This window comes from Erpetoichthys calabaricus, chromosome 18, assembly GCF_900747795.2.
Source record: "Erpetoichthys calabaricus chromosome 18, fErpCal1.3, whole genome shotgun sequence".
Lineage (NCBI taxonomy): Eukaryota > Metazoa > Chordata > Cladistia > Polypteriformes > Polypteridae > Erpetoichthys > Erpetoichthys calabaricus.
The window spans coordinates 1228524-1240172 of NC_041411.2; the positions used below are offsets into that span (position 1 = coordinate 1228524).

General features: G+C 53.3%; 1 protein-coding gene across 1 annotated transcript in view; it reads right to left on the reverse strand.

Moving 5' to 3' along the window:
• ttc28 (tetratricopeptide repeat domain 28) overlaps positions 1–11067 on the reverse strand; it is a 461839-nt gene extending 450772 nt beyond the window's left edge. The window contains 1 exon segment of the mRNA XM_028825418.2: positions 10456–11067. Within this exon segment, the coding sequence (XP_028681251.2) occupies positions 10456–10485 (30 nt within the window). The 5' untranslated portion in view covers positions 10486–11067.
• Between the last annotated feature and the right edge of the window lie 582 nt (positions 11068–11649).

Below are 11649 nucleotides of genomic sequence, written 5' to 3' on the forward strand. Positions count from 1 at the left end.
TGAATGTGGAGCAGTGAGGGCGAGCGGAGCGGCGCTTGTTTGTTTTATTCATCAAACAGTTTAGCATTTCAATGGCCTTCAGCAGACAAAAGGGGCGGCTTGTGATTCAGGCAGCGAGAGCAGCTGCGAGCCGACATAATGCCAAGAAGACGGCCGAGCCCGCATGGCGATGGCGATGGCGGCGGTGGTGAGACCCGCGTTTCAGAGGCAGACCTGCTATTTTCAGACCAAAAGAAAGAAAGAAAGAAAAAGAAAAAGAAATTGCAAAGGCGAGCACAGCTGCTAACGGTTAGCGAGGATGGCGGGCGGAGAACAAGGCGGGCCGGGGGGCTTTTGAATCCTGGGCTTCTCCTCCTCCTACTGCTGACATTTCTGAATACAACCGCTGTGCTTCATTGTACACACTTACCAATGCTGAGTTCTGCCAGCGTGTTGGGAGTGGGCACCATACGGTGAGCCTGAGTGAGAGTTGGGCACCTCAGTGTAGGCACCGTGCTGTGGTCACCATGACAGTTCCATGCCCCTCACTGACCACAGCCAGGACATTAGGCCAGTTGGCATGCTGACTTTCACCATGTTAAGACTGGCACCTGATGCCACCTGAACTTGAGGTGCTTGACTTTCCTGCTGGGATGTTGTGATTGCCCACTAAAGTGCCAGTTTTGAGGTGCCAGGGGATGAGATGAGAAGTCCAGGACAGAAGTATGACGTGGCGTGCACCTGTGAGATGCCAAGCGGTGTCCGCCAGTCTTGCCTCCCTTGTCTCTCTCTCTCTTCCTTCCAGATGGCAGCCCCTTGAGGGCGCCTTTTGGTCCCCCCAGCTGCATGTGCCTGGCCAATCACTCCACTGTGCCCTTGGTGGTCCGTGATGGTAGTGTGCCATGGTTCAGAGTGGGACTGTGACGGCAGCGTGTCAACTGGCCATGCCAGGGGGTGATGTTGGCCTGTGAGGAGTGAGTGGTCTTAACACACCTATCTGTGCCAAAATGGGGCAGGAATGAAGGGGAGCCAGAGTGGAGTCGGGGCACTGCCCAGAGAAGTCTCGTTGGCAAATGTCACACCTTCTTGTTGCCCGTGCCTTGCGTTGTTTGGAATGGTGGCTTCTGTGTGAGGTGCTACATCTACAATGATAGCCGTGGCCCTCTGGCTCTTCCTGTGATTGTAGACACGATAAAGGTGCCCGCCAAAGTGTGTGTGTGTGTGTACCGGACGAACTCCAGAGGCTCATCTCTATGGAGAAAGGCGCTATATAAAATGAATGTCAGCACAAACAAAGTAGGATAACATGGGAGTGACATCCAGGGCACTAAGTGTTGATGGTGACCATTGTATGGGACATGTGGCGGTCACCGCGTGAGTCCCCACCTGAGGTAAGCACAGCACAATGATGGGGGAGACGAGGCTGTAGAGCAGGGCATGGGTGGGGGGGGCACCAGAGTGCTAGAGAACAAACAGGGCCATGGAAGGTGAGGAAGAGGAGGGAAGACTGACGGAAATCAAGAAGTCGCAGTGAAGTCGGCCCCAGACCATGCTAAGTTATGTAGTGCCATGTTAAGGGGGCTTAGACCTCACTAGGCTTATGTAACACACTGGTGAGGACCCCCTGGACTCACAGTTTGGGTCTCCATAGGACAAGAAGGCTGATTCAGGACCATGGAGAGCAACTGAGGAGGAGGAGGAGCTGACCTGACTTACTGACATGTGTAAAATGAGGAAGAATGGAAGCAGCATGATGGACCCCAGCTGTTAATTGTCCTCATTAGAATTCCACCTTTGACATCACTCCACCATATTTTTTTTTTGTTGTCCGGCCCCTCCACCGTGAGCCTCGTCTTGACGTCTACCTCCAGTTTTTGGACTTCTAGACCTGAAACAGGTGCAGGAAATGAGACCCTCAGTAGGCGTCTTCAGGCAACGGGATGAGCAGGACATGAAGTTGTGAGGGCCGACAATCAGCCGACCCCCTAGTGGGATGCAAGGGGTCAAAGTTACTCCTTTAACAAAATTCGGGGTCAGTTCAGGCACCTTGATCTGTCGTAGCCTGCTAGGGTTTGTGCTTTGACCAATGATAGTGTCTGGGTTTAGGGCTCAGTGGCGCCCCCTAGCTTCCACTGTATTTATATATATATATTCAGTACAGAGAGGTGTACTGCACTTTATGTAGCACCTTTCACAGCAGTCTGCCAGTGCAAAAACCACACTGGCCAAGAGAACAGGTCAGAGACCACCGAAGGGACTAAGTGGTCGTGTGGCCTGACTGTGTGTGCCTCTCTATATAGTGCCTTTAGTCAGAGGGGCTTCATAGGGAGTGATAACAGGCAAGGCTTTATTGTATGCCCACTGAAGAGCAGCCCACCAGGCGCTGGTCCACCATAAGTTCTAGTCCAAGACGTTGGCCACCAGCATTGACACACTGGACAGGCATGGCAGCGGGGGCACGTGCAGGGACACCCCCGAGAGCTGTGGTGGTCCGCGGCCGCTGGACAGGCCTTGCCTTAAAAGGACACTTTGAGACTTGAAGCTGCAGCAGACTCGACTTTGGCTTCTCTCGGCTTTTGACTTCTGCTGCCCGCTCCACTCCTCTCCGCTCCACAAAGCCTGGAGCTGAAATTGCGGATGGAAGACAAAAGGGCGCGCGAGAGGCGCGGGTACAAAAGGCGCTTTGTTTTTGTGAAGCGCATTCAGACGGCCGCCTGTAAAGCGGGCTGTCAGTCAGCAGGACGGAGCAAAGCCAATTAGGACAGGAGTTCATTAAGCCGCCCCGTTCCCAGACTCCACAAAAACGGCCTTGGGCACAAAGCGACGGGCACAAAAGCTGAGCTGTCTGGGGCCTGTGGCTATATAGCGCCTTCCACCCTCTCTAGACACTTTGCAGTGACCAAAGCAGCATGTCGTGGCGAGTCACAGAGCCATAAATTAAAAGTCAGAAGTGTACGAGTGAAGGCGGGCAGTGCCAGGACATGCCCATTCTTTCATCCATGGGCCAGTTCAGTTATTCCAGTGCAACAGGCACTGTGACTGACGCCATGCAGCGAGGCTTTTTGATTCCTTGGTTTTTAAGTACTGTGCCCACATCTCACCAATGTTCCTCAGAAATGCCAGTATGCCGCACTGTAAGAGCGAGGGCGTGCCTGGCGACTTCATAAATGTTAACACTTGCAGGTGGAGTGCACTTTTATGAGCCAGGTGTCCAAAGGCGCCCTCTGTGCCGCTTCCCACATCACCAGCTTATTGGCATTTCCTGTCATGGGCCGCCATGCCGGCTTTATGAGGCAGTGAGCTCATTTCAGTTAGGTATCCCGCTGCATGGTGTGTGCCCTTCAAAGTGCAGGCACTGTGGCTCCGTGCCAAGTGCTTCATGGGGGTGCCAGCTCTGAGTCCACAAATAAGTAGTGTTAGCGGTGTGATGACACCCCAAAGAGGCACGGGCACATGGGCACTGACCCCGGAGCTCTGAGGCAGCAGCAGCCGTGCCAGACACTGCTTCATAATTGAAGGTGCTACATAGGATCACCAGGTGTTAGTTCATGCCCCCTGAGGACCTCATGGTGGCACTTTATACAGTAAGGGTCATTGGCAGTGACATGTGAGGGTCTGTGGTGCTGAACTAGTGCAAAACGCTATACAATCAGTCCCCACTCTGCCCAACTGTACCCATCCTGGTAAGGCGCTATATAAAAGTGGGCCCTCCTGCTGACCATCGAGTGCTGTGAACCATCAGTGGGCAGCATGGCACCTCAGGGCACTGGAGGAGCCGAGGGAGTGCAGTTTGCACTTGAGTGGAGTTTGCTTGTTCTCTTTGTGCCCTGTGCCATGTGTTAGCCTGGCATGTTCGTCCCTCTGTTTGAGTCGAGCTGCTGTGGGCTTTGCTTGTTCTTCCTGTGTTCTGTGCCCCCCCAGATGTGTTAGTGTGTCTGAGTTCTAAAGTGAGTGTGCGTGTGACTGAGCCCTGTACTGGCATCCCATGCAGGGGTTCACTGTACTGTTTCACATTGGGCACTTAACTGGGAACTGGTGTAAGCGAGCACTGGGTGGACTGGCATCACACCCAGGAGTGGTTTCTCTCTCTGGTTTATGCCATTCAGTGCCAACCTTAACAAATATCACAGGAGTTCGTGGGCGCTGAGGTGCCACCCTGCCTGCCAACAGCTGAACTACCTCCCTAGGAACACCTGACGGGCCTGTAAGAATGGGACACTGGCAGACAAGCAAAGCCATGGATGAAAAGGTGAGCAGGTGGGCATTCAAATGAGAATGAAGAGCGTGAACTGGCAGAGGGTAAGCAGACAAAAACGTGGGGGGTCAAAGCATCAGGCGCTCATTAGGGGGCAGTTCTCTGTCATGTAACAGCCATACCATCAGGGGTGGCAGTGCCAGCATCACTTGAGGGCCTTGGAGTCCCCACAGCGTATTCTACTGATGGATCGACCCTTCTCTTCAGTCAAGAGGAAATCCTTCGGCCCAAATGTGATATAGTGCCTTGCACAGAGCAGACGAGCGTGCAGCGCTAATGTGTCATGAAGATGTGATTTAGCAGAGAAATAAACTACCAGAGTGGCACCATCGGAGGTGCCAACTAAGCGCCGAGCCGATAATAAATTGTTGCACCGCGGCCGCCCTGCCTTTCCACTCCTCAATAACGAGGAGGAGCGACACGCAAGTGCAGAACTAAAAATAGGCCTGAGCACGCTCTCACGGCAGGTTGGCATGGCCACACCCGCACACTCTCCGTTTATTGGAGGCTTACACGAGGCCCGCTTTAATCTGCGCTCAGCTGCATGAACAAAGGGGCCACCACGCAGGCCAGACTCCCAGATTGCCCTCACTTGTCTCAGGAATTCCGACGACTTGATTTGAAATGTCAAACCTGGACAGAGGTGCCCGGCAGGCCACAAGGGTGACATCTGAGAAGATGGCCTCAGTGACAGGAAATGTGGCCATTGGCACAAAGCTGACACGGGCTCATATAGCGCCTTTGACGGTCCATTCATTCATTCTGCTGTCTTCATAGCTGGGCCCATGCAGCTTTATTTTGAAGAAGACTGTGAGACCCTCACGCTGTCATTCTGACTTGATTTTCTGTGAATCGAGGCTGTTCTTCCAGAGATGGCACACATGCCCAGTGGTGACTTGGTGCTGGGGTGGCACTTGACTTGCAGGCTCGTGCAAATAGCGTGCCATTGTACTTTTTGTAGTTTTGTTTTATTCATCCATTCATCTGTTTGTCAAACCCACGTATCAAGGATGGAGCGCATGGCATGATGAAGCCCTGGACGGGGTGCCAGCCCACCGCAGGTTACACACACACTCAGCATAAGGAATCTCTGAACCCCGTCAGGTGAAAACAATGCAGTAAAAGGCGCTACATGAATAAAACACGAGTGGCTGGTCACAGCAGGGAGACATGCCAGCGCCAGCACCCCCACTGTCCCGTGCCCTCGCCACACTGCTGCCGCTGTCTTAGCCCCTTTCATTACGTGCGTCCCTAACGTCTCGGCTTCGGCATTTCCATGTTTTGTGTTTCTTGGAGAAACAATAGAAATTCCTCCACTTTTTTTTTTTTTTTTTTTTCTTCCCGTGGCTAACATCCTGGACGCGGAGCCCTCGCCGCCGCCACAGCCGCCAAGGCCAGGGGGCTCCATTAGCAGGATCAGGTTGCATTTCAGGAAGCTGCAGCCACGTGAATCTGCAACAAAAATAAAAAGCGTAAAGCTCATCCGGCTGGAAACAATGGCGAGGGGCTAGCAGCCTGCGCCTCCCTCCAGTGCGTGCCCGTGGTGGCAGTCAGTGGGGCTCCGCTCTGTATAGCATCCTTTGTGTGGCAGGGGAGAGAGCAAATGGCGTGAAGGGGCATAATATGGACCCTGCTTGGTCACCTTTACATTGGCGTCCTCTTCAGTGGGGCATCCGAAGCTCAGCTTTGGTGCCAGACCTTCACTTTGCATATCGCCTTCGCTGGCCCATCAGAGTGCCACATCCATTACACTGAGGAGCTGGCAAGGCTGACCACCAAACTTAGTAAGACCCTCTGCCACTGGAGTCTGGATTGGCAGACCTCTGGATCACCTGCTGTGAGGGTGTGCCCAGACCCTGCGCCAACTCCATCCTCCAATCTGACACCACCGTCTTAGGCCTGGTCACCCACAGTGATGGCAGAGAGAAGAGAAGGTGCCTACCTACTGACCCCGGGACAACCAGCACAACTTCTCACTTCTGCTTGCCTTTCTTATGAAAGTTTACAGGTGCACAGTGGAGCCCACCATAAGCTAGGGCACCTGCTCAGTCCAGGGCCACAGGGCAGTGCAGAGGCTGGTGAAGGTGGCACAAGGCGATCCCAGCACCCAGCTGCCTTCAGTAAGGAGAGACACGACACTCGCTGTCTGAGAAAGGCAAACTGCCGTCCTGCACAGTCCTCCCCTGTGGTCATTGTCACTCGCACCAGTCGACTGAGGGACAGTTTGTAGTCACGGCCAATCAGAAGAGTAAACAGCGTAACACACACACACACATACCTTGTATGTAATGGCCCAAGTGGTAAAGCGTTCCAAAGCTCCCAGTCCAAAACACCTTCCAGTAATGCCCACTAGAGGGGGATATCACTGTGAAACCCTGGCGAGCCATAAGGCCAAGCAGCAATTTACTCCTCACATGCCAATCACAGCGAGGCTGCGTGGAGCACAAAGGCAACAAGAAGGCAGTCCAAGGTGAACGGAGTCCCAGTGACAAATCCGAACGCGACACAAAAACACCGAGCAGAAGGTGGGAAGAATTTACAAAAGCACAAGAACGCGCCGACTGTGAACCAGCTGGAGCTGCGGGAGACCCTCTGGTGGCTCCGCCTCCTGGGGACCACCCACAAAACACACGGAGCATAACAATGGCAGCTTAAATACAAAGGCAACATCACAAATAAAGGAGGATCAAAAACAAACAGATTGACCCGGATATGGCACGTGCCACACACTTCCTGTTGGCCGTGCCTAGCAACTGTCAAGAAGAAAGTCTCCCCAGTGGCCGAGCCCACCCATAAGGGTGTCAAAATGGCACTGCAGGAGAGTGTGTGCAAACAGGAATGTGACCTCCGGGGGGCGCTCTTTCGTTGATCTCAATTATTTCTGCCAAACGGTCGAGAATTCTGTGACACTGCAGACAGGAAAGTCAAACCGGCCCCCGAGAGCCCCCTCTCCTCGCCTGCCCTTGTATAGCGCCTTGTTATGGACACTCCAACACGGCACCCAGCGCCAGTCCTCCTGCCTGTTATCTGTAACTTGGGCCAGACCTCGCCATGCCAGTGTTTGCCATTTCTGTCATTTTTATGATGGATTTACGTTGGACTTGCGCTCCTGACCCTTCTTACGAGTTTCTGTTTCGTTATTTTACTGAAGTTTAAAGTTTTTTATTTGTTTATTTTGCTACGCCAGACCGGTCCTGTTGTGACATCTTCTGTAAAAGGCGCTATATAAAGCAAACGTGATTGACTGTGTGCGTTCAAATAAAAGTCAGAATGCGCAAGTTGGCTCTGAACTGGCAGATGGGGTGCCACCGAGACAGGCGTCTTGAGGTCATGTGACATGCTGATGGCGGCATCTTTGTCTGTTCAGCCCAGGAAGTGGACATTCCAGGGCACAAAGGACACAGGAAGGGACCAGGATGATGACAAAAATCAACTGCATGTGGAGAGCCAGCAGGAGTCGTCACCGTCAATGGAGTCCACACACAAAGTCTTCAGAAATATCCACAAACGTGGACGCCACAAGCAGAGCAGTGCACCGCCATCTTATATAGGAGACGAGCAGTGACCGGCAACTGGCATAACAACCACAAGCAACATGCAAACAAAACAAAATACCAAAAAGTGACAACACAAAGTAAAAGAGCAGAAGTGCAGAAATCAACATCTCAAAGCGCTGGCGTCATAGAGCGCCCCCCGGTGTTCACTCTCGGCAGTGTCTGTCGCCTCACCCCATGTTGGACCACATCATTAAACTTCTCACCCATCCTGCTCCTACTTCTGCGCCCCCTAGTGGTACCCCGCTGCTCTCCACACTGTGGTCTTTTACACGACTCATTCATCTTCAGACATCTTAGTGTTTTGATGTTTGTGCAGCACACAATTTGAGCAAAGGCCAACAAATGAAAGTCACTATAAAGTCAAACCAGTTGTCAGCTGCCTGTGTGGCACAGAAACACTCAGCCCACAGGCGCCAGTGGCACATAAAGGTGGCGGAGACCAGGCAAACCCGCCATCTGCACGGCCACACGTGTGAGTGTAAGAGCAGCGCCACCTACAGGCTGAACCCAGCAGCCACCAAGCCAAGTGATTCACAGGCTTGGAGACACCACAAGGGACAAATGGATAAACACCTCACTGCTCAAGAAAAGGCAACTGTCACCAGTATCACCCTCTGACCTTCACCCTGCTATGACAGGCACTGCCAAGTGTGACCCCCAGCACGGGGTCACTGGGATTCGGAGGTCCCCTAAAGCCCTTATGGCCACCTGGCACACCAAAGGGCTGCGGATACGTTTAGTACAACTGCTGCCCCCTGGTGGTCTGCCGTTGCTGTGCTGGTGACAATGGGATTAAACAGAAATTGACATCTTCCAGAAGGACCGAGCTCTGCTGCCATCTACCTGACCCATGGCAGATTCATTTTTTATATAGCGCCTTCCACAGGGAACACGACCAGCAGCATTGGCATCATTCAGTTAGTCCCCGTCACCAGTCAGGCCGCATTTCTGCTTTTAATGAATGGTCATCTTTGCTATGGGACAGTCTCAGTGGTCCTTTGGAGTGGCCTAGCTGGTGGTCCGTGTGCCCACCCTGGTCATCTCTTGGACTTGTCCTGTTTATGTGCCTCGTCCACTTCCTTAAAGACCCCCGCACACACACACTCGGTGACACACTCGACACTTTAGTGTCACTTCAGTGTTGGCTCTCAGCCAGGAGCAAAATGAATCGTGGAGGGCGACACACGAAATAGTAGCCCAGGACTTGAGGGGCTCCACGGGACCTCCTGAGGACAGGGGGCTCCAGGAAAATGGGACCCTAAATTGTCATCTGAGGAAACACTCAACTGGACACTCTGAGTAACCTTTGCACCAGAAGGAAGGAGGACAAGGACCTTCAGAAGACACCCAGGTGAGTGTGGTGAGAAGGTACAAAGAGGAGGACGTTGGTGCCAAGCCATCCCAGGACACTCGCCCTTGGCTACAACAAATCAGGGTACACCTCGGCGGGTAGAGTGCCAGTCCCTGTACACGTCAGCAAGTCTCCTCCATGGCCATTGAGGTTTGGAACACCCAAACGACGGGCAAGCTGGCGAGTACAGACTGGCACTATGGGTTGTCAGTGAGTGTACCCTTTACAGGCTGGCATTCCATTCAGGGCTCCGCTGCCCCCGTAATGGGGGTCTTGTAGCAGAAGAGAAGAGGAACACTTTGAAATGGTTAAAGAAAGTAAGAGACCACCAAAGGTAACCAGATGTGAAAGGCGCTACATGATGGACTGGAGATAGAAAAAGACAGCAGGTAGAGTGACACGAAAGGCACCATATACAGTAATTATACAGAATACTAAGAAGAGCCCAATTCAGACCACTACATACTGTATGAGAGGCACGGCATAACGGGCCGATGGGAAAGTCTAGATAGTTGATGTGTAGGTAGATAGAGTCCAGCAGATACATGGACGTGAAAGGCACCATATAAAGTACAAGTCTATGAAATCACCAGATGGCTCACAAGTACGGATCTCCTGTCAGATAAATGAGTCCAAGGTGGCACCTTCAAAGTGCCTCTCATAATGCAACATGTCACATGCCAATGGGGATGCTCTCTCTTGTCCCTCTGCCATCTGGATAGGGGGCACCCAGGGCCAAACCGGCGCGCCGATTGGCCGGACGAGCGCTTCGGCGTGTCGGTTCGTTGAGCTCCCCCTAGTGGCCACGCTATGTATAACCAAAGCAAGGATGTGGAAATTAAAGTAACGGTTTCGGGCCTTTGAGATGTTCAAACTGGGGGGCTGCCCGTTACTGGTTTCGCGAACAGAAGGCAGCGTGCGGCACGGCCCCATTTGGGGGTACTTTGTGTACGAGAAGGCTGAGCTGAAATGGCACGTCGCATGTGGCTTAACGGGGTTTTGAGGTGACCCTCGTGCACTTTCTCGTCGCACTCGTCTCTCCGTGGGTTCTAACGGCCACGCTGCCGTCTCCTCGTTTCATTTCCTTGCATTCATTCCGCCTACAGCCGCCGCCAGGACGGGACGGTCACACGGCCCCCAGACGGACAGCTGTCACTCACTCGAGGCGCGTGGCCGACGAACTCCTAACGGGAAAAAGTTGAGCGCCGCTCGGGCAGCGCAGCTCCTCCGTCCCGCCCTCCCCGAACCACAGGGCGATCAAATTCAAAGCGAACGACAGCAGTTCGCCCCCCGCTTGCCCCTCGCTCGCCTACCTTCTCTCGTCTCAGCGCTTGCTTCTCCATCCCGCTGCTTTGCCAGTTTTCTATCCTCCGGCGGACACTTTCATCCCATAGTAGAGTCGGGCATGGCAAGAGAAGGGCACGGGAAGCAGGCGAGGGTCCCGGGGTGCTCCGAGTGCCGGTCCCGATCGCGGTGCGCCTCCTCGCCTGGCCGCTCGCTCGCTCGCTCGCTCTTTCCCTTTCGCTCCTAAGGCAGAGGCGCGCACACAAACTTCGCCATGTTGTCCGATTTCTTCTTCTTGTGTTTTTTTTTTTTTTTTTTCCTCTCCCTCTCCCTCTCCCTGTTGCTGCCGCGGTTTGTTCCTCCCTCCGGACGGGCAGATTGCAGGATATGGCCGCAGAGGCGCAGGTTACACTCGAGCGGCGCACAATCGCACGGAGCCGCCCGCTAGTTCGCTCACCAGGAGTCAGGTTACTCGCCCGCGATCGCGCCCCGCCGCGCACAGGTGGCCCCTTCACGGTTTGGTCCCGGGACCCCGGCGCTCGGGCACAAAGCCGCCTTTGTTGGGCTCTTTTGACGATTCTGTCAAACTTTTCAAACTTTCACTTCCGCTCAATCGGCGCTTTGCGAGTCTGCGGCCATCCAGACATTAAACGAGAATCAATGCCTGGACGGGACGCCTGGCCATCGCAGGACACGCCGATGGGACAAATGAGATTGGATGGGGAATAGAAATCCCCCGGAAATGTGTAGAGTGCCTCACAGCTCCACGATCCTGGACTCCAATTCGGGTGTGGACACTAATTTGACTTTCTTCACACTTGCCAAAGAAAGAACTACCGGGAGAACTGGCACGAGAGAGTGATGGTGCCCAGAGAAAGAGTGGCACCTTGGCCAGATTGGCTCTGACCTGGTAGACGCTACCCACTGCCTTGAATGTCAGACGTCCGTTAGAAAATGAGTGGGTGGACATCACGCAGACCCCCGTTTACTGTCCACACACAATTGCTGATCTCTGACAGTGGGAAAGACGCTATATCAGGAAGGTGTATTACCTCTGGACATCAGTGTGCCCCCAGTTTATTGTCCACACACACTGAGAGTGGCACTATATATATATAGTGATATCTATCAAGACATGTATTATTACCATTGGACATCCTGTCAGCCTACATTGTTAACCTTTAAGAGTAGGAAAGGCGCTATATAAAAACGTGTTGTGTATG